This window comes from Stegastes partitus, unplaced genomic scaffold (assembly GCF_000690725.1).
Source record: "Stegastes partitus isolate 25-593 unplaced genomic scaffold, Stegastes_partitus-1.0.2 Scaffold1619, whole genome shotgun sequence".
Classification (NCBI taxonomy): domain Eukaryota; kingdom Metazoa; phylum Chordata; class Actinopteri; family Pomacentridae; genus Stegastes; species Stegastes partitus.
This window is the reverse complement of record NW_007579350.1, coordinates 102,200-126,033: the sequence shown is the minus strand read 5'-3', so window position 1 is coordinate 126,033 and position 23,834 is coordinate 102,200. Positions and strand designations below refer to the sequence as shown.

The 23,834-nt window shown below is 40.6% G+C and overlaps 1 protein-coding gene across 1 annotated transcript in view; it reads left to right on the top strand.

Moving 5' to 3' along the window:
- The window catches only part of exoc4 (exocyst complex component 4), a 125,950-nt gene that overhangs the window by 2,525 nt on the left and 99,591 nt on the right, over window positions 1-23,834 (top strand). The window contains exons 3-8 of the mRNA XM_008300981.1: window positions 296-490; window positions 5,426-5,619; window positions 8,404-8,513; window positions 10,536-10,636; window positions 10,784-10,938; window positions 18,412-18,592. Coding sequence (XP_008299203.1) covers window positions 296-490; window positions 5,426-5,619; window positions 8,404-8,513; window positions 10,536-10,636; window positions 10,784-10,938; window positions 18,412-18,592 — 936 coding nt within the window. The remainder of the gene's footprint in view (window positions 1-295; window positions 491-5,425; window positions 5,620-8,403; window positions 8,514-10,535; window positions 10,637-10,783; window positions 10,939-18,411; window positions 18,593-23,834) is intronic.

Genomic DNA, 23,834 nt, shown 5'->3' with positions numbered 1-23,834 from the left:
GAATAGGCTTTTAGGGGGTGAATATACACAACATTAAGCATGGTTGGTCCACATACATGAAAGGCAATGTTGCATTATTTAACAGAAATCAATACATTTCCCTTTTCGTTCTGACCAGTGGATAAACACAAATGTATCTGATATGTGGCTAAATTAAACCGTAATCAAAAAATTCTCAATTCTTTTTGGTGGTGCCTAAAATCACTCTTTTAGGAGGTGCCAAAAAATTTCCCTGTGAAAAAAACAAAACATGGCATCACAGAACAGCGATGCTCATTCCTCTTTGTCACTGCAGGTGAAGGAGAACCTCCTGTCTTGTAAGATGCTGCTTCACTGTAAAAGGGACGAGCTGAGGAAGCTGTGGATAGAAGGCATCGAACACAAGCATGTGCTCCAGCTGCTGGATGATATCGAAAACATCAAGCAGGTGCCTCAGCGGCTGGAGGCCTACATGGCAAGCAAGCACTACCTTCACGCCACAGATATGCTGGTGAGTAGACTGATTGCTGAAGACGTGCTTTCTAGGAGTGTGGTTTCATGTCTGAGCGTGTGTGAGCTGTGAAGTATTTTAGATGGACAGACAATAAGAAAAAGAATGCTTTACAAATTTGGCCTTTTATAAATATTAAGATATATTTGTCTTGCTTGGTTGAATGGGATAAAAGTGGAAAAAGGAAGAGATCCTTATCTTGTTTTTGAAGGTAAAGGAAAAGCTATTGACATTTTCTGGATAACTGATAGACTGCTCTTGAGACCCTTACTGTGCACAGTCCACATACATAACAGCAGGTTTTTTATGAAGTGTTGCTTCTAAAGATTGATTTCCTGGTGCCTCTCATCATTTTTAAAGAACCCCTTGCTAGCCTTGAACTGTCCAATAGGTGCACCTCACACAAATCTTAGCGCAGTGAGGATCCTGCAGGTGTGTGTGTGTGTATGCGTGTACTTCTGTTCTTTTGATGTGTGTTTTGCAGTATGCTCAGCAGGGGAGCTAAAGGATGGCATTGAGGACTAAACGACCAGGCTCTGTGATCTCTCTGTTTCTTTCCTTTCATTCCTTCCCCTCTCTCCTTTCCTCTGTCCCCCCCCCCCTACACATCTGCCTCCAGACTTTGGTAATAATTAGTTTGCTAGAATGAGGTTATCTGAGAAGGAAGGAAAAAAAGAGGAGTGATGGTGCACCCAAAGGGCTGTGAAAAATCCTCTTTGTGGCAAAGAGTGGAACTTCATTCAACCTGTGTTCAGTCTGTAGAGCGCATTTTGAAAGGTTGTGAAAAGTTCAAAGTCAGTTGGACTCTTCTCCTCTGTCTTCCAAACTTCAAATGCGCTTCGCTTGATGGTGCCATTTCACCGGCACGTATAAAAGCACATTTTAAAAGCACATTTTATTTTCCCCTACATGTCAAATTGCTGTTGGATGCATTCGTTCTACCTCTTGCTTTGGTGGCACTATTTGTGCAGTTCTTAAATGAATAATGTATGAGAAGAAACCACACTGAAGCCACAGTAGAAGATGTTTTTAATGTTTATGAAATGGCAAAAATAATCTGGAAATAGCATGATTGGTATATGAATGACTCCCTTAACATTTGCTTGTGCAGTACAATTAACTAAGGTTGCATGATCATGGGCAAAATGATAATCATGATTATTTTGATCAATACTGAGATCAAGATGAGGCTATTTATTGCAATTATTCACTGATTTTAGAGTCAAAAATATTTCTTATTGCACTTTCATAATTAAATCAATAGAGCACTGCTTTCACTTCCATGCTGTGTTTCTGTTAATGTACAAATCTGCACTAATTATGACTTAAAATAAGATTCTTCTTCACTTGAATGCTCTGCTAGAGGCAAAATATGCATACAGTTGTGCCCAGATTGGCTCACTTGCTGAACATCTGCATCAGCAAGAGAAGTCAGCTGGTCGGCTGTGCACAGAGGAGCCTCTAGTCTACACTAAGTTATTGCAGTGCTGTAGCTTGGACATAGATGTGTGATCAATAATTACTTGGAAAAAAAAATAGAAATAAACTATTCCAGTGTCAGATGTACCCAACCTGAAACCAAGTGATTTTTCTACATAAGCTGTTTTTTTCCATGACCAAAGCATTTTAAACATCAGTGTTTCAGGGCGCCGCTATAGCTCACCGGGTTGAGCTGGCGTCCCATGTACAGGGCTACAGTCCCGATGTGGAGGTCATGGATTCGAATCCCGCTCATGGCCCTTTCCCACACGTCCTCCCCCCATTCTTCTTCCCCACTTTTCTGTCTCTCTCTCACTGCACTGTCAAATAAAGGCACAACAGCCAAAAAAATAACTTTAAAAAACCAAACAAAACATCAGTATTTCAGTTCATCGCGCTCATTTAATTGTGAAAATCAAATGTCCTCGTGCAGCCTTGCAACTGACATTGCGCTTCTTTAGCAACTAAATTTTCCTTTTCGGTGTTTCTCTCCTGTCCTTCGCTCATTTTTGCTGTGCACGCAGAGCCGGTAGTATTGTACACTTTCAAAACACATGCTCTGGAATGAAAGTAGCAGACTTGCAGACAGCATCTCTCTTATTGTTTCGCCTTGTACTGCAGCAGGAGTGGACCAGCCGAGGATAAACTTCCTTAGCCACGCTCTCGGTTTCTCTCTCTTCCACTGTGGCTTACTCTCTTAAACGCCGTCTGTGTGTAGGTGTGCAGTGTGTGTGTTTATGTGAGGCTTATCTCTAAGGGTTGACAATTAGAATTCAGACTATGCTCTCTGTCTACTATTGAATGGCAGCCTTAGATCCCATGGGGTTGGTTAAAAACGAGACTGGCTTTGGTTGTGGAAGACCTCTCCTCTCCTCTCCTCTCCTCTCCTCTCCTCTCGTTCCCTTGTTCATATAGTATCACAAAATCCAGGTGCACACAACTGACACCTCCCTCGGAGCTGAGAACCCAGTGATAAGCACTTCTCTTCTCTTCTCTTCTCTTCTCTTCTCTTCTCTTCTCTTCTCTTCTCTTCTCTTCTCTTCTCTTCTCTTCTCTTCTCTTCTCTTCTCTTCGACTCCTAAGCAAATTCACTAGAGGCTTCATATCCCTCATTATGCTGACAGGCCTGGCCCTTAATGATGTTAACCAGCCTTCCTCTGTCATCCCAGCCCCATGGTAATGAGATATACCCCCCTCCCAAACACACACACAAAAACCATAAACGTTAAATGATTTACAGTCCTGCAATCACACACACATAATCATACATAGACACATCTGAGAGGTGTGCACACACATGGAGAAGAGCCTTGCAGGCATGCCGAGTTATTATATTAAGCCAAAGGAGACTGACCATGCAGCACATTAGCTCATCTTCTCACTAATATGACTCTCATTTGCATCAACACACACTTGACCCGTGCCCCCTGCCCAGCGCACTACCCTTCCCTTGGCACTCATCCCCTTCTGGCCTGCCTAGGCCGTGCAAATATTCTTCGTGGCGCTATCATCTCTCCATTAGTGCCCCTGAAATACACTCAGAAATGCACATAAATACACGTTGGCACATTTTATTTAATGGCACGAAGATTTATTAATTGCAAACATGCCATGGCTGCTACTGCTGCTGCTCCTCCTGAGGAAAGAGCGTAGGAGGGAGGGAGAATGGGGGAGTTTGGATAAATAAAAAGCATGACTCAGGAGCACATGACAAAACATTATGTCAGTTTTTGGAGGCAAATAATATATCTTTCATACATTGCAAATGCTAGTATGCTTATTTGTGGGTTTAATTATGCACCTTTCTGTTAATGTGCCACCGTTTGACCATTTGTATGAGTCAGCATCATGTCTAAATTAGCAACCTGCTCATTATTCCATAAAGGTTGCTAGGTTAGACTTCCTAACATTTCCATATCACTTTCAACAAGGCACAGGTCTGAGCTACCGTGGCATTAATGGATTGACATGCACATGTGATGCACACAGAGTTGCATGAAGTGATTTGGGGAAGGCTTTTTCCACATTTCAGAATGAGTATTGGGCCACCAGGTGTTCACTGGGGTGGAGTGTGAAGCAGCCTGGATGAGAGTCAGAAACCTCCAAGTCTGAGATCATGGTTCTCTGCTGGAAACCAGTGGATTTCTCCTTCTAACCTGGGAGTGAGTTGAGGTATTGAAGGATTTTGTTTGGGTGGAAAATGGAGCGCGAGATGGACAGTCGGATCAGCTGTAATGTTGGCGTTGCACCAGAAGCTGAACCTGAAGACAAAGCTCTTGATTTATCAGTTATTTTATGTTCCAGCCCTCACCTATTGTTATGACCTCTGTGTATTGTCTGAAAAAAAATGAGATGGTGCAAACAAGCGATCGAATTGGGTTTCCTGTATGGGGTGGCTGGGCTCAGCTTTCCAAACAGGATGAGGAGCTGCAGCATCTGGAGAGAGCTTAGAGCAGAGTTGCTGCTCCTTTTTGTTAAAAGAAGCCAGTTGAGGTGGTTCAAGTATCTGATCTGGATGCCTCTTGGGTACCTTCCTTTAGAGGTTTTCTGTGCACAGTCTTGGAGACCCTTGGTAGATTCAGTAGCTGTTGGAGGGATTATGTATTTCATCAGGCCTGGGGACGCGTTGGGATCTTCCAGGGGGAGCTAGAGTTGTTGTGGAGAGGGAAGTCAAGAATGCCCTGCTTAACCTGTTGCCACCGTGACCCAAGATTAGATTTGTGTATTATATATCACTTGATGTACTGTCTAATCTTGCATGTATGACAAGTATTGTCTCTGTAAACACTATTCTGGGTATGTCTGGATGAAACCACGGGGAACATTAATGTAAAAGTCACCTATCTCTCAACGACAGCGTGCCAACAGCCAGCAGTGTTAAGTATCTCATGTCTGAAAGGGGCTTTAAATACTGTCCAACCAGAGAGGCCATTTTGATTGCTCTTACAATGAGGTTTCTATTTGGCAGCTGTGGGCAGATTCCTCAGTAACCAAGCAGCGCTGGCCACAGGCTAGTGTGGGTTAATTAAATCTCCTGGTGAAGTTTTTCTTGATAATTGGCCTATATTTGTACTGTGAAGTTTTGTCGTAGCATCAAGGAATACTAAGTGTGTCTCTTCTACCCTTGCAGGTGGAATAGACATAATTTATTTTATTGTGTCATGCGTGCTGTTTTCTAAGCCAAAAGTGTAAGATGGTCACAAAGTGGGTTATATTTAGATGTGTACCATAGAGTGCAGTGTGCCTTGTTCAGGCCTCTTTGTATGGGGTGTTGCCTGTTGACTCGTGTTTAAGGTGACTTTTTACTGTTAACTCTTCTCTCATGTCTGAAAAAATAAAGCCAAGTAAACTTAATTCATCATTCAGCATGCTGAAGTGGTTAAACCAGAGACTAGATCATTTGCGAGCTGCAACAAAGGATAACCGGTGCTTTCGCTGATATGTTGTCATATGCAGGTGAAAGCCGTGGAGTCCTTAGAAGGCCCTTTGCTGCAGGTAGAGGGACTTGGAGACCTGCGCCTGGAGCTCCACAGCAAGAAACTCAACATCCACCTGGTGCTCATTGATGAGCTGCACCGACACCTCTACATCAAGTCCACAAGTCGCCTGGGACACAAGAACAAGGACAAAATTGCTGCTCGCCTTCCAGGGTAAGGGGCAGTTTCTTATATTACACAGTGACTATTCTTTGGGGTCCAGATGCCCTCACATATCACCTTATGTAATGTACTTTTTTTATTGTTTCTGTACCTGAGCAAGGACTTACACTGTTACAGGGCTAGTGGTAAAAACTTAACAGGCTAACTTTAAGATATTGTAAGAAAGATTAGGGTTTTCAGGTAATTATATGTCATTGTATTTGATTTCATTCCCTAAATAAAACATCCCTGTTGGCTTCAGCAAAGCTGTAGTTTTATTTACTGGAGTTATGTAGGTCCATGCAAAATAATTTTGAGCATATTCTTCAAGTGTTATTATTAATATATTGTTTAATTTGTGCAAGATTGAAAGAGACAGAGGGAGTGAGATGAACCAAAATTATGGACTGTTATAAAAATCCATCTTTGAACTAGTTTGTTTGGGCCCAAGGTACTAGAGCAGCCTTTTTGCTTGCTTATTACAGCATGTAGTCAACAGAAATGTTGCCTTCAAAGTGTTTTTTTTTCAACTTTTCAAAGTTTACCCTGTATAAATGTGCCTTCATTATAAGTTATTCCATTGCTGCGACAACTAAGTACAGCTTGCCAATTATTCACAGTATGGAAACCAAGACCATTACTGACAAAAACAATTAGGCCTTGTTTAACTTGTTGCTGTGCTTCTTTAGTTTGCACATTGTGCTGTAAAGCTCCAAAGGAACAAATGAAAAACATCACAAATAATTTCTTGTTAGAGGCAAACAGTAGCAATTTACTCACAGTTAATTAGCTGGTTTGCAGTTATGCCATGATATGTACTACTGTAAAAATATTAGAGATATATACATGTAGTATTGTTTGGTTTCCCGGAAACAAAACATATTTTAAATCTGAGAGACAATGTCTGTCACCAAATACTAATATGTCAACATACACAGTGATGCCATTGATGCCTTCAACGATCAATTCAGTTAGGCAACCAACAGGAGAATAACTTAAGTGAAGCCTTTGTGACCTAAGAGAGCAGATTCTTAATGTCATGATGGGGGTTATTTAGGCTTTTTTGACAATAATTTACAGAAACAACTCTTTCATGTCAAAGTAAAATCAGATTTCAGCAAAGTCATGTCAATTAATTGAAATATAAAGTGGAAGGAAAGTGTTTGCATAAGTATTAAACACCTTAAAAGTGACTGAACTGATTCAACACAGGTGCAGCCAGTTAGTTCTGGAAGTGAAATGGAGATCCTCTGAGTGCAGTGAATGTGTCTCAAGTGACTGTAATATAAAGATACCTGAATCTGGAAGGTCCAGTCACTGGTGAATTAGTACTCCTGGCTATAACTACCATGAGGAGAAAAGAACACGGCAAACAATTTAGTGAAAAGGTCATTGGAAGCACAAGTCAGAGGAAGGATGCAAGAACATTTTCCAAGTCCCAGAATGTCCCTTGGAGTGCAGTTAAATCCATCATTGAGAAATGAAAGGAAAATTGCACGTGTATAAATCTGTTTAGACCAGGCCGGCCTCAAAAAGTGAGTGACCAAGTATGAAAGACACCAGTGAGGGAGGCCACCAAGACAGCTATGACTCTCCTGAAGGTGTTACGAGCTTTAGTAGAGGAGATGGGAGATACTGTGTGACAGTTGTTGCCTGTTCTTCACCAGTCAAAGCTTTACAGGAGGGTGACAAAGAGAAAGTAGCTGGTGAAAAAAGTTTATATTAAATCTTGCCACAGAAATGGTTTAAAGGCAACAAGATAAGTGTGGTGAAATTGCCAAGTCAGAGCCCAGAACTTATTTAAATTAAGAGTTCGGGGCTTGACTTGAAAAGGGCTTAATGCAGCCTGACAGAGGTTGAGCAGTTTGGCAAAGATAAATGGGGTAAAACTGCATTCTCCAGATGTGCAAGGCTGATGGAGACCTCTCTACGCTGTTTCAATGCTGTAGCCATGGACAAAGGTGCATCTACTACATACTGACTTGAAGGGGGTGAATACTTATGTGGTCACTTATTTATTTATTTTTATTTATTTGGCCTTACTTTGCAGAAATCTGTGTTTTCTTTAACATAAAAGATTCCTTTTTTCTAAATTCTTATAAAAAGCCACATTATGTTGGCCCTGATTCAGTGTTGAGGAGCAATAGAAGAAGAAAACATCCAAGGAGGGTGAATGTTTTTATAAGCAGCGTATATCTTGTTTGGGATAATGTGGAATATGTGGCTTTGAACACAATGATGGTGTATTGTTCCACGGAAGACATTCAGCTAAAGTGTTGTTTGCGCTTTTACACATGCGTGTCTGAGTGTGTGGGCTACAATAATTATGGTGGCAGTGGGTTGGTGAGGTACAATGATTTATTACTGAGGGTCAGCTAGTGACAGGTCCTGGCCTTCCTGTATTGGGTCGCCTCTAACAACAAACCAGCCTCCATACACCCCACTCACTTAGCAGGCACACTGTGTTTATACCGCCCAACTTAAAGGACCTGGATTGCTTCCACCTCCGGCTTAAGGCTTGATAAATGGCTCATTGGAAAGCAGCACCAGTTCCACCCAGAGATGCAAGGCGTTTTGTTCTAACAGTAGATTGTTTTTTGTTAGGGAAGCGAACGCTAGTGTTTGCATTTCTGTTAGTGCATACTAAGCTTTTGTATATTTGTAACAGCTATTGCTCCAGAATTTTGGAGGCTATTTGAACCTCTTCTCCTCACTCAGTCGCGGTGTCATGTTTATATATGAGGCAGAAACGTCTGATAAATCGTTCATGTCTGGTTTTATTTCTTCTCCTCACAGCTCAATGGCCAAAGACACATCTCCAATGCCTGTGTTGGATGTCAGCAGCCTGTCGACCCCACGGAAGCTTTTGGATTCATCACAATTCGGCACCCCTGGATCCAGCAGTGGTATAGTCTTTAGATCATAATAGTCATGGGAGGAAAAGACAATAATTGAAGAAAAATAAAAAAAATAACAAGGTGGTGGGTGACAAAAAGACACTGGACATAAAAGATAGTAGATAGAAGTGAAAATTTTTAACAGGCGGTTTCATGGAAATGCATAAATGATGTTTTCTCTCCATTTAAATGGCATACATTAGAAAAACTATAGAGATGAAGACATCAACTAGCAGCGTTGTTTGTTTCATTGGACGACAACCTTTGTGGATTTTAGCTGGCAATTTTGTTTCCACTGTGCTCATATTCTTAGTGTTAATGAAGTCATTAGCATAACTCTGAATTACATCCATTTGCATGCCATTATGGGTGTGCATATTACCACCCCTTCTTGCACATACATACACACACCGAATGCGCACCGAAACTGCTGATCAAGACGTTTATACAAAGGACTAAATACCTCACTGACATCTTGTTAGACGTACACAGATAACTTTACACACACCCACGTTTTCTTTCCTTGTGCTGTACGGTATAGCTTCTTCAACTGTGATCATAATATACATCTCCCTCGGTGACATTATAATCATCCTGCCCCCCTACCTGTACAATTAGTCACCCAGCATCTCTGCCTTCACAGCAGGGAACCAGCATTTATTGTGCTCAAACTGGTAACCGGTGCTTTAACAAAGGCCGATAATGCAGGCTGTAACTGTATTCAGAAATGTATGAATTCTCTCTTGGTTGTAGGGGCGTAGAGTCAGCACTGCATTCCTTCCAGGCAGAGCACAGAGGAACGCAAACAAGAAGATAATGAAAAAAGTTAATCCAGCAATAACTTGGTGTTCCCTTGGTGTTTCTGAGTTTTTATATTAAGCCTGGCATTTTTTTCACCACCCACTCTTGGCTTTCTAAGTTAGCAACTCACCATTTGTGGATACGCAGCAACCATACTGTACATAGGACTCATCATCTAAAGGCGTTTTAGCTTGTTGCTGCTGCTGCTGCTGCTTTATTAGTGTGGCAGTGACAGATTAACAGCAGCATTAGCATATAATTGGCTCCTGACAAGCAAGGCTTTTCTGAAAAGTCTGACCTAACCTTTCTCTGCCATTTAGTGGTTGTTTTATAAAACCGTTGTTGTTCTTCCTCTTTGTCTCTTTTGTGTTTAGCTCTTCTTATGTAGCTTGGCAATTTCCGTTATGTATCTCTTACTCCACCTCCAGATATCCACTCAGTTCACCTCATCAGCATGCATGCGTGTGCAATGACCTCAAACACGTAAACACACACAAATGTACAAATTACAACTAATATATAACAAGTGTCTGTTCGCTTCTCCCACTCTGTACGCCTAAAAGTAAAAGCTAAACCGTAGTTTTGCCCACATTATGCAAAGAGAACACTGGCAATTAGCTACCACCAGGCGGTAAGTGCCGTCATGTTAACAACTGTGGTCACGATGCAGCAACCGGCTTCCATCAATGGCCTAGCCATTTTGTCTAATAGCATTAGAGCACCTCATTTATAGATACTAATTGTCATAATTATTACACAAACTACAGCTGGAATGAGTGAAAAGAGGAAATACACCCAAAGTCCATTAACTTGCCATAAACATTAACTCTCTTAACGTGCTTTGATGGGGAATTGGGAGGCCCCATCTAATGGAAATTAGAGCATCACTCGATACTGCCATTCTCAATTTAGCTGCTAATGTGGCTAAGTCAGATGGAGAGAGCATGGGGGGTGGGGGGAATGTAGGGGATGCAGGTGTATGTGCTTGAGAGAAAAAGACATTGTATATTAATATAGTTAAAGCTATGAAATGGTTTCAGTCTATATTACGGTATTAAAAAGAGAATAATGATGACACAATGTTTCCAAACGGTCAACAAAGCAGTTGGTTTTTAAATATGCAAAATAATGTGCATTGTGCACTACTGAAATAAGATTTTTATGCTTGTAAATATTTCATAAGTTCTGACAGTCTGTGCTAATCAATGCATATGTATGTACCTTCTTTAGTGCGTGAGCTGCAGCAGGATATGCGGGAACTGAGCCAAGCAGACCTCCCTGAGGTGGATCCAGAGGAAAACAGCGCTGAGTTCATGGGCATCCTCATAAGAGTACGTATTACTACCTTACTAAATACTGAACACACTGCTAACTGTGAATGTTAACACCTCGGTGATCCAGTGTTCTGTTCTGCTATGGAAGAGTCTCTGTGGTGCTTGTGTTTCAAGAAAAATGTTTTTATTATCAATTTTCTTCAGGCTCTCTCCAAGTTGAAGAAACTCCCTGAGACCATCAAAGCCATTATGGACCGGCTGGAACCTGAGCTGAAACAGATAGTGAAGAGGTCCACCACTCAGATAGCAGACCATGCTTACCAGAGGGGAGAAAACCTGGCTCAGGAGAGCCAGCCAAGGTACGGTAAAGAAAGAAGGCTGTATGTGAAAATATCATGGCTTCATGAGAGTGGAGAACAGCTATAGAAGGAAGATTGATAGAGGGAAAAAAAGACGAAAGTGAAGGTTAGTATTAAATTGTCAATGAAGAGGGAAAAGGAGATGCAGTCAGTAGATAGCCATGAAGAGGAAACTATAAGCGGTTATGTGGAAAGATGAAAGCCATCTTTTTTTAAATGATAATGTTTGCCTGATATGAATGGTAAGTAACATTAGCCAAATTTCCAAAAAACTATCATTGCAAACAGCAGTATAAAGCTACTGTTGTTGCCTTTGAAAAAAGACCTTAATAAAGCTGCCACTTGTATTCCCATCAGTATTGTATCTGTATTAGAGTTTTATTAAGTTGCTTGCTTGCTTATTCTTCTGTAGTCATAGTATTCCCATTAGACTCAATTCTCCAGTGTTGTTAAATAAAGGGTGGCCACTCTCCAGTGGTTGGTAAAGACTAGGAAGGAAGCTGCCCTCCCTGCAGATTCATACTAATACAGTCAAACTATTCATTATCACAATGTGGATTAGATAAATCAACAGTCATTTTTGGCGTCGCATGCACTGGGTCCTTAAGCTATATTTAGGGCTGACAGTAAAGGCAGTAGACAACATGTTTTGAATGCAGTCCCAGGGTGTTCATAGTCAGACAGGCAACCAGGTGTGAAACACAGTAAAGGCTAGGACTGCAGACACACCTGCCTCAGACCATGAAAACAGATACTCTGCTGCTTTAAACGTAGACAAGTCATGGTTAAACACACCCATACACACACACACAAACAATTTCACACCTGCCGTAGAGCACTGCTACATTTTAAAAGCAGTCACGTCAGCTCCTGCAGACGTACACATACAGCGAACAGACTTGAGAAGCACAGGTCTCAGTCCACTGATCCTGAACCATTTAAGAGGAACGTCTTGTTTTCTGTCAGGGATGTTCTCTCCAGCCTTGTCTGCTTTGCTTCTCCTGTTTCCTGCTGAATCTCATCTGACCTCAATGTAATAGGCCACCATGTAGCTCATTCCCAGTTCTCCTCCTTACTGATTGTTTTAAGTTTGCCTGCATGTGTATACATGTGTGAGCGCTTAACACGTTGAGGTTTGTGTGTGTGTTTGTATTTGGATGCAAACACACCTAGTTCTCCCTATGTTCACTTCAATTTAAAGTCAGTGCTTGTTGCTATGGAAACTCCAACCAATGTACCACTTGTAGGGAACAATGGTCTTGAATATTGCACACTATATTTTATAGCACTGCAGACTTGCAGGCAACACTCAAGCACTTTATAGCATAAACGGCAGTGTGTGGCTTACTCTCAGAGGTTTATGCTCTCATTCACTTCCTCATGTTCAGCCACAGTGGAAGTTCATTTTCCTCTCCAACTCCTTTCTTCAGGTCTTACTTTCACTCTGCACAGGTTCCCACTCTAAGTTATTAGCATGTACCTCTGATATGTGAGTAGTTCTGTTTAATTTACATCAAATCCGACTTGAACACGTATTCCCCTGCTTCATTTTGCATTACAAAAACGTGTCTCTTTTTTGTTTGTTTTTGGTATATAGGAGATTCTGAATCTAATTGGAATTTAAAGTGAGGAAATGCTTGAATTACAAAAGAACATTACACTGTGTCCACAATTATTAGGCAAATTGTATTCCTCAAGATTCATTTTAGCGTTGAACCAATACTATGCTCTGGTGTCAATCTAAAATTGTATTGAATCTCCAACCTGAATGTTTAACTAGGGCAAAGTGGGCTTTGTCTTTCATATGGGAATATACATGTGTGACTAATTATGAGGAAACTATTGAAATGAATTTTCAGGCAGCTAAATTCAGAATTTTTCCCCCCATGTGTTGAGTATGTGCAATAAATAAGTAACAAGAAGTATTTTTGGCCTTTTTAGATGAATTCAGTAACCATTATAGCTGTGCTTTTTTTTTCAATAACTGCCATTAGCCTTCCATTTGTAGAGTCAATTTCTTGCTCTGTTCTCATGAAAAGTACTTTGGGTCAGCTTCTGTTATTTTAAAAACATGAAGATGACATGTCGTGATCAACGTTTGCCGAAGCTGCAACCACAGCCTCCCAAAATGCTGTTCAAAGAGCTGTATTGTATTCCCAGTTTGTACATCCGCGCCATCGAGAGTTATTTCATTCACCTGTCCATAAAACCAATTAAATATCTGTCTTCAGCTTGTTCTTGGCCCAGTCTTGACACTTTAGCTTGTGAATCTTATTTAGAGGTGGTCATTACTCAGCCTTGTTTACCTTGGCCATGTCCCTGAGCACTTGAAACCTTGTACTTTTGCACTTGATTTGTTCTTTTTTCCCCCTCCATGTGTATCCTGCGAACCTATTGACTAATTACAACAGAACATTTTATTGTCTGATGGCCATGCCGCAGTCGTTTAGCTGTTGAGTGTTTGAGTGTTGCATCAGTCTCAAAGGCATTTTACAATCTTTTGACTTTTGTCACTTAAATCTCTCTTTTGGGCAATTTACTTTGTGCTGTTTGAACTTAAATAACACATCTATGATGGACCTCTTCCACTCTGACTACCAGTATATATAATTGGTAATCTGTTACAGGCTGCACAAATGTTAAAGAAATGTAAAAGCACCACTCAGTTTGGGGCAATTGCTGAACAAACAACTGAAGAATATGTTTTTTAACAAGGAAAAACAAAAGTTGTCTTTTAATTTAGATTAGAATGACATTCGAAACCTTACAACAGAATGCAGGAGAACAGAAGTCAAATGGAAGACAAGAATCCATCACCCACAAATAAGGAACCAGCTGGCCGCTGACCAAAAGTAAAGCAGACAAGAGACCAATTCTTCTCCGAGTTAATAACCACCAATGCACAATTCCAGATTTGTATTTCCAACCAACAATTGGCTTGTCAAACCTCCCACCACTGGTTCCCATGCTTCATCTGTTGCAGACCATAATGCCTGTCTTTTCTTTTTCTTAACAAAATGCACCAAATTTGAGCAAACGGGCTCCATCCAACTTTATTATTCTTCCTTGTCCTTGCCCATATCCTCATTTGCTAGATCGCTTCTGGTCAGTTGTTATGGAAAGTCTTACCCATGCCATGTCCAACATGAAACACTCATCCGGTCATCTGGATATCCTCCCAGCTAAATTGTTCAGTGAAATGATGAGGACAAAAGGCCGCAGTCTTCTCCAAATATTAAACAGCTGCCTTTGCTTGGGATGTGTCCCAGATAATTTTTTAAAAAGCTGGTTTTCAGTCTGTTGCGTTTTGGGAAATGTCATTCTGGATTTTGTACACTACATAGCCCCAAAACAACTCCTAAGGGTTACCTATGGCTTACAAATAGTAGTAGACTTTTGGATGTACATTTGTCTGTACTGGTCCTGCTTGACATCAGCACAGCTTTTGGCGCCATCAATCATGCTATACTAATGAATAGACTTAAGTATTTCCAGAACAGCTCTCCTCGTACCTGTCAAATAAATAATTTTATGTTTTAATCAATACATTCATCTCCTTAACTAAACAGTGTGACATACCTTAAGGATCTGTTCTCTGTGTAAATGCTACCATGACATCATATCTTTGGTGACAATTATATTGCCTTTCACTGTTATGCAGATGATGCAGCTCTGTCTCTCCATTATACTCTGAATTCAGCAAGCTGATCTGAACAACTGTTCTCTGATGTAAGAGACTGGATATCGCAAAGTAATTTCAGTTTAAAGAAAGTTCTGAGAGAACAGAGGTGCTTATCATCAGCCCTCAATAATCATGTTACTATCAGATCAATGTTATCTTTTAGCAACACAGAGGATGATCAATGCTTTTGTTTCCTCACGTCTGAGCTACTGTAACGCCTTGTTTACCGGCCTCACAGCCCGAAATGTACCTCAGCTTCAGACTGTGCAGAATCCTGCAACCAGACTTCTGATGATAGCCAAACATTCTTCTCACATCGCTCCTGGTTTTAGCGTTCTTGCACTGGTTACTAATGTCTTTTAGAATGCATTTTAAAATTCTAGTTATGACTTACATGGCCAGGCGCCAGAGTACATCAGTGAATTCTTAATTTTTTGCTGTATAAAAAGGCTTCTGAGATCTGCTGGGTTTGATCTGTTAGCTGTTCCAGACTCCTGGTTAAGGGTCAAAGGGTGAATTGCACAACGGTTGGAACAGCCTTCCAAACGGTATTCAATCTGCTGACATTGTTTCTGCTTTTAAATCCTGTTTTAAGACACATTTTTCCAAACAATTAGTCCTGTTTTTTCTTAATTCTTTTATGTAACTACCAGATTGTATGTTTATTTTTCTACTTTTTTTTTGATGATTTATGAGTAGATTTCTTTTGTTTGAGTTTTAATCGTGTGCTTACACTTTGCTTTTTCTGTGTTCCATGGATAAATTTAACATTTTACCTGACGCTAATGAAACCTGATAATCACTCACACCTTCATGTTAATCACTTAAGTCCACACCTTCCCTCAATATGATGAAATCCAATAGGCATTTAAGCTATTTTATGCACAGAAGTAATAATAACACTCCCTTAACTAATAATTATTCATACAGTGTAAACTACTAGTGTACTCTATTTTAAATCCAATTCAAAACCTAGAAAAGCAAATTGAGCATAAGATGGATTGCTATTTTTTTTTTTGTCCTTTTTTTGCCTGTTCAGTTGGTTGGTCATTGGAAACATCGGATGGACAAATCTTTGTGAACGAGTTTCTGTTCCGTTTGTCCATTTGCTTGTGGCAGCAGAATGACCTGGCGCATTTAATATTCCATGAGCATTCTTTTGACACTCCGTGGACCCCTATTTACAGTAATTTAATGATCTGTGACTGACAAGCAGTCTAATGATAATCTAATTTGGATGCTATTGTTGTCCTCCAGAATTAAACCCACACAGCCCGACTGGTGGTCAGTTAGTCAGAGACTGTATGTCCTTGTGCGTGCCCTCCTATTTCTCCCGACTGTTCATCAGCCATGTGTGTCAGCTTCGATCCTGAGGGGAAATGAGAAGTGAGGTCTCAAAGAACAGACAATATGGATTAGGATGGCCTCCACTGGGAGATAATGAGGAAGACCAGGCTGTCTACGCTTTGTGTGTCTGTCTGTAGATGTGTGTGTGTGTGAGTTGGAGAGTGTCATTGCAGTATTCTTAAAACAAAAAGCAAGAGGTGACAAGGTCAGAGTGAGGAATTTTGTGTGTTTGTGCTTTTATGCATACGTACACGATCATGTATCGCTTGTCCGTTTCTGAAGGTTGGCGTTCATGCATCATGTATCCTATGTGTCCTTTTTCCTGTCAGTTCTTCATGTTTATACATGAGAGCGAGATTCCTTCACTCATTGGCATTTCACAGCTCCTCTCTTCACGCCACGAAAACCTTACATTCACTGAGTTATAGCTCATAGTGATTTGTTCTTCGGTTTCTCTCCATTAATAACATTTACTCCACGCTACTGTGAGTGTAGTGACAGACAGCCAACCAAAATGCCCCCTAGTGAAACATCCATCTTGGCTCTACATTATCTTTATACCTTCTCGGGAAACCTTGGCCTCTGCCCAAAACTTTGAGCATGCTCTCGTTTCCTGCAACCTTCACTTAGGTAGAAATTTGGTACAATATGGCATTAATAGGGCACTTGCACAGGCGCTGTTAAATAAATATAATAGAAGACAGTTTACTTTGGTGGTCACAGCCTTTGTGATGTAGAGCGTTAACTTTTATTCTGGTTATCTCTACCTCAGGATGGTCATTTTTGCTTTATTCAGTATTTAGGTAGCCACCTGAAACTAATTTTTTTTCAATAATTAAAGTAGAGGAAAAGCCACAGAACACACATGAATAAACAGTTATATATTTTTTGACCATAAGTGTAGAGAGACACTTTAAAGCTGCATATATGCAGAATAGGAAAAAAAACCCAAAACGTTTCACTTGCTACTAATCGAATAAAACCTAATTTAAATGGCAGAGGGAGTACCAAATAGTGTTAGACAAACAGCGTGATTATATTTACATTAACCGTCATATCTCCACTAAAATGAAGTGGAAACTCAGTAGCACTGGCGCAGTAGGAACTCATTCAGACTCAACTAATGTAACCTGTGTTCCCTCTTTACTTTGAAAGCTTTGTCCTTGTGCGGAAAGCAGGTATAGCAAAGTCTGCATGAAAGCATTAGCGTAGATGAGGCAACTGTGAGTTTTCAATCCAGAGTGTAGCACTCAGATCAAGTGGAAGGTCAGTTTGGTTTTGGCTGCGCTCTCTTCTTCAGCCAGAGCCATTTAGAACTAATGAGAGTGGCTGTTCATTTGAGTCCAGCTTGGGCGGCTCACTAGTTTTTCGATATTCAGCCCAGGTGCTGGGATTATTACTGCAGGTGAAATGTCGGAGTATCTGCTAAATAGGAAACTGCGAATGAAAACAGGGAACTGCAGTACCCTAATTAGTAATGCAAAATGCACTAAATGTAGATTTTTATGTAGCGTATCTGTTGCTGTCTCTTATTTTCCTCCTTCTCTTTTGGACAACTTCAGTTTTGCCGTTAGTCTGTTAGTTAGTGGTCAGATGCAGATGGTGAAAAATGAAAGACAAAGCAATGTAAAAGTGTGTTAGCAAGTTGTTGGGCCATCACGTGCTACCAGAAGAGCTTCAGCGCACCTTGGCATTGATACCAAACATCTCTGGAACTCTACTGGATGGATGAACACCATTCTTCCGAAAGATGATCTCTTATTTAGTATTTTGATGATGCTGATTGAGAGCACTATCAAACATGTTAGTCTGAAATCTCCCAAGTTTCTCAGCTGGATTGAGATCTTGCGACTGTGAAGGCCATAGCTTATGATTCATGTCACTTTCAGGCTCATCAAACCATTCAGTTACCTTTCATGCCTCATGGATGGAAGTGTGGTCACCCTAGAAGAGACCACTCCCACCAGGATAGAAATGTTTCATTGTCGGATGAAGGATATCACTTAGAAGAACTTTGTGTTGAGTTGCAGTCCATTTAAGGGGCCGAAACATGCCAGCAAAATGTCTCTACAGCATAACAGAGCCACTGGATCTCCTTAGTATAGGGGTCAAGGGTTCGGGGTTTTTCTTTATTTTGCACCTCGTCTGCATACACAGCACAGTTTTACAATTACATGTCGTTAAGATGTTTAATCCTTGTGAAATGCTTGTTGTTTATTATTCTAAAACTGAATGCTTCAATATTGTTTTGCTTTGTAACTTCACTATGATGTTTTGCCGAAATTATTATGCTTCATCTGCCATCAGTTCACTTGATCTCCCTCCCTCCCCCCTTTCCATCTTCTGTCCATGTCTCCATCTACTTCTCCCCACTCCACTCCTTTCTACTCGCCGTGTTTCTCACGTTCTCCCTCCCTTTCTGCTCTCTCTGGCTCCCTCTGCAGGCTGTTGCTGGAACTGCTGGAGCTGTTGTTTGACAAGTTCAAGGCAGTGGCCCAGGCTCACAGTGTGGTGCTGGCCCACCTGCAGCAGATCGCGGTGCGGTGTCCGGGTGGCACCCATGAAGAGGACATTAAGCTCTACGAGCAGGCGGATGTCTCTGCCAAGATCCAGACAGTGCTGCAGGTCAGTTTTTAGCAACAGCGATAGAAGAAATGTACCCATAGCATTGAGAGGAAACCTGTGCTTAAAGTATTAGAAAGTTTGTGGCAGATATGTGACTATTCACACATGAAAAAGATGGCACTAAAATAGGTGTTAAAACCTAATCGATTAAATTAAACTGAAGCCATAAGAAATAAATGTTGCTGAAGAGTTTGGAAAATACAAAGCAGAGTTTAGAATATCTTTCAGCCCCTAGATTATCACCCTGGGGCGTTTATTTTTCATTCAGTGCCATGGAGATTTGTTCATCATGGATTTTTTCCCCATTCTTTTCGTATAGCATTGATTTAATTCCCTCCCCCTCCTCTTTGGGTAAATTAATCAGTCGAGAAACTGGCGGCCATGAGATGGATGGCATTCAATCTGTCAGCAAGAAGTAGCACGAGAAAAAGACAGGGGAGGCTTGATTGCTTGGATTAATTTTAGGTTCTTTAATTGGCGTATATTTATGCTAGGTTCTTGATCCCTGCTCCTGTTTGATTGGCTGAGGGGGATGAGCAGCTGTTAAGCTGACCCTATGGTCACTCTCCGAGGAAAATCTGTGGCAGTTGTTGCTCTCAAAGCAATCGGTGTGTGTGTGTGTGTCCCTGTGTGTGTTTATACCCACCAAAATACTGTTGTCCGTGATGGTCGTTCAAAGGGAGTTTTGTGATTATTATTTTTTTTAAACATTCTTTGAGGCATTTCGCATGCAACAACCACATTTTACCTTGTTTGATATTGTTAAAGAGGATGAGATGCTTTTTAACAGGCCCTCTCTTCTTATATGTGTAGTGCATCCAGTAGGAAGCAAACTTTCTCAGAGGGATGACCTGAATGCGTTCTTTGTTGCCATGGTAATTCATAGTGCAGATTAGTGATCATAAAAGAGTAAAAAAAATAATAATACAAAAATGGCACAATACCGTTGCCCAGTTGAACCGAAAGCACATCTATTTCTAACTCTCACACTTGGACTTATCTTCTTCCAATAACTTGATTATTTTCCAGCTGGCATCCATGGACATGCAAATGAAAGAGTGTTTCGATGTATGTATGCGTGTGTGTGTTTTCAAGGGTGTGAATGTGCATCGGAATGTACTGTAATAGCTCTGCTGTACCAGTGTAGTTAGAGAAGGCATTAAGCCATTCCCCAGCATGCGACCACTGCCAACACCCAGTTGCCAGGGGCTCCACACTCCCCTGGCTCTGTGATGTGAGATAATGTAATCTCTTGATTAGAATACTCATTATGTGAAATGAGGTTTTCTTATTCAGTCACTCGTGTTATTATTTCCTGACCGATTGTATCAATATGAAGGTCCCTCGTCCATCCCTCCCTCCTTCTTGCCATTTCTGTCATCTCTTGCTCCTTGATTCGTCTTTCTCTACCACTCTGCATTTCCATTTCCCTGGCCCCCTTCCTTCCTTCTTCATTCCTGCTGCCTCTGTATTACAGTCTCTCAATTTCCCAACACCTCGTGCATACCCCTCTTGCTCCTTGTAATTTCCTCCTTAATCTCATTATCTGGCTTTCTTTTTCTTTCTCACAACTCCCACACTCCCTTTCACCCCCTTGGTTAGCCCACTCTGTATTAGAGAGTCACATATCAGCAATGAGAGAAATTAAATTCCTACTGCTCCCACAGTGGCTCTGTTAAATTTTTACCAGATATTGAGCCAGTTCTTATCTTACCTCTTATGACCAACAAAGGGGCAGGAGCCTACTCAGCACTGACCAGGCTTTGGTTACGATCTTTATGTTAGTCATTCATCATGCGCCTCTCCTGAGTTTGTTTTTCTTGAGTTTGGCATAGCTACTGTACCCCTTTTTTCTTTTTCACCTTTACAAACAGTATTTCTCTGCAAAATGTGCAATTAAAAAGTGATACTTTCTATAATTGTTGTGAAGACTTGAACAGAAAAAATGCTTTGCATGGGAAATACTCTGGCATCTTGTTAGCTCAGTTGAGGCAGAGTTTAGACAGAGGCGGCATTTGCAAGGTGTCCAATAAAGTTGAATTAGTAAGGTGTCCTTTTATTGTCACAGAGAAACCTGTTAAAGCTTCTACATTTTTACCACTGCAGTTTTAATATCTTTTCCCCCTTTACAGTTAAATCATTTGAATCCCTTCCTGTCTTGCTCCTCTTATTGCAGTTCACATATTTGACATGCACGGAAACCTCTTGGTAGGTGTTATTTTTTTCCCCCCCACTTTGAGAGGTGGAGAAACCAGCTTGACCTTTCCACATGACATACCAGTAGACAGATGCAAGAGCTGACAGAAACACAGGGTGCACCCAGTTACAAGGCCTTGGCAGAGAAATGCCGTTCATCAATGTGTGACTAAGGCCCGGTAGGCTTAGAATGAGGAGTGGGTAAACAAGATTTTGAAAGTCAGGATTCATGTAATGGTTCTAATCCCTGTTCAGAAATGCTCGAGATGCTTCTGCTGGTTGTTTATTTCGGTGTAGAAGTATTGATTCAAAGCATAAAAAACTGGATGGTAATCAGTAGTATTGATGCTGGAAGGAGTGTTTTAATGCCACTTCACATTTTTTTCAAGTGGCTCTCTGTAGAATATGTGCGAGTATATCTATTGATTATTTACACCATCATTGAATTTACATTTCTAAGCATACACCACCACATGCCCCTACTACTTTGTATTTATCCATGACTGCATTTTTCCCCCTTTTCCATCAGAAAATATCCTGTTCTTCAAAGCAGTCTGTTTTATCAAAGAAATCACAGTTACTGGAATTTTTGTGCATTCATAAATGTTTAATATGCTTCTCTTTTGACTTCAAAAATACACACAATTAAGACAGTCTGTCAGCTCTGCACGTTTAATGTGATGTTCTCTGAGTTAGAAGTCTAGTCAGAACAACATTATGTGCCAAGTGGGAAAAAAAAAAAAACATCTACACATTTTCTTTGAATTATGACCAAGATTGAAATCACAATATGTTATCAGGTAACTGGATAACACAGTTCATAAAAGATCCCTGTTTCTGAACCTCAACATGCATTCTTAATTATGACCACCCAGTGGGAGTGTTATTGGATGTATATTTGGCACAGAGTGTCTCTGGCTACTGACGTTCATCACCCTTTGACCTTGTCTGCCTTGCGGTTTGAGGCCTGAAACTTTGTTAATTAGCTTGCCATTTGCGCATTCTGCAAGGATTTGTGGCTGTGAGGCTGTGTGACTGCGTGCCACGTCCATTTTCTGCTCCGAGTGTGTGACCAGAGTGCAAATCACACTTTTAATGAGTGGCTTCCTCTCTGCAGACAAGGAACTTTGAGACCGCATTCGAAAATATGGATAGATGCTGACGATCTGCCTTCTGAAAGAACTGTTTCTGAGATCATAGCAACTTCACCAGAGAACTCGAAACGTTTATTCATATTTTCCATTGAATAAGTAGCATGACCAGCAAGGACCATCTATTTTGATATGGGCTCCATGCAGTTCTAGCAGAGTACTCTATTTTTCTTTCCTACCTCTAGGTGTTCATGATTATGTTCTAGCTCATCTTCTTTCTTTTGTTTTTTTTTTTTTTTGATTGAGAAGAACCCCTGTAGCTTAATCAAAATCTCCTTCAAAAAACAATGTTTTTATTGACATAGATTAACCAAGACAAAGGGGTGTTATGTTTTTGTCAAAAAATATGTAATTGCACAAGTGGCCTAAATATGCACTGTATTCTCTTGGCTTATCAACAAAGTGAAAACGAGGCGAATTGAACTGCCAGAGAGCAGCCACAAGACAATGAGCTCTTTTAATTAGATATGAAGCACAGACATCGCTACGTTGTTCTCGCCCAACATTTTAATCAATGTGTCACATTTATTCTGCCCTCCAAAGCACAGTCATATTTACATATTGCTGGAACACAGTGAAGTCTACCATGTCCATGGTGTCGCAAAGACTCTACCCTCTTCGTACATCTGCTAAATTAAAATCCCACATTAGAATCAAATTAATACAGATTATGACTGTGTTGTAAAAAGGTATAGAACATTTTATGCTCTAATTAAAACATTATTGGTACACAAGTTTTAGGTATGAGGTGTCTCCGATGAGATTAATGCAGCTGTCATCTCTTGAAAGATCATCAACACGTATTGTTGAGAGGATAGATGCTGTGATGCATCTGGACTAACCAGATATTTTTATTTTATTTTATGTACAGCACATGTACAGTGTTAAATCTGAGTTTTTAGTGCAATATTATAGTCACACATACTCAGAGGTACAAGGTTTGATTACAAATAAAGGTACAATATGCTGTATTTTAAGTAGTGATGCACACTATTAAAATTTCTGACTGATACCAATTTCCGATATTAAGATTTCTGATATCGCCGTTAACCGATATTACTGATGTTGATATTCAGTTTTTGTTCACACTGAAAAATTAGTCTACGTAAGCACTGTGAGAACATAAAAACTATTCAAAAGAAGCCCTAAAACATCTGTGAAATAGCAGCAATATCAAATGTAGAGACAAAGGCACTAATGTTAGACAATCATCGGTTTTTCACAATGGCAAAATTTACAGATATATTGGAAGAACCACTAATATCGGCAGATACCAATGTAGTTGCCGATATATCGTGCATCCCTAATTTTAAGCATAAATATGGTAAATGTAGATGGTAGCACCTATATAACACTTTTTAATCTGAGCTAGGTTCTACAAAAGGTGTGGCAGAGCTGTCATGCAAGGTGCTCACTTACCATTATAGGCAGCTTGAGGTTCAGTGTCTTGCCCAAGGCTACTTCGGCGGATGGAGGGGCCCGGGATCGATCCACTTACCATTATGATTGTGGATAACCCGCTCTGCCACCAAGACCAACTATCTGCTATGTAAAGATATAGCGGCGTACTTACCAAAGACAAAGGTCACTCTCCCTCTGTGTGTGTTGTAATCCAAGCTTCTCTATGGTATGTTCTGGCAGCCAGTCTGGCCTTACAAAGGAGGTTAATGCAGGTTCGTGCAGGTGAATGCATGTGTGCCCTCCTTTGAAACTGTTGGCCCTCCATGCATATTTAAACAGGCCGAGATTGACTCTGCATTGGAAAATCGCAAGTGCAGTCTTCAAGTGATGCCCCCAAAATCCCCTAAATTTATCAACAAAATATCTCATTTATGTAACCTCCCTTATTCATGTGCACTTGTTTTGTTTCAGCTCAGTGTGAGAGTCGGCTGCTG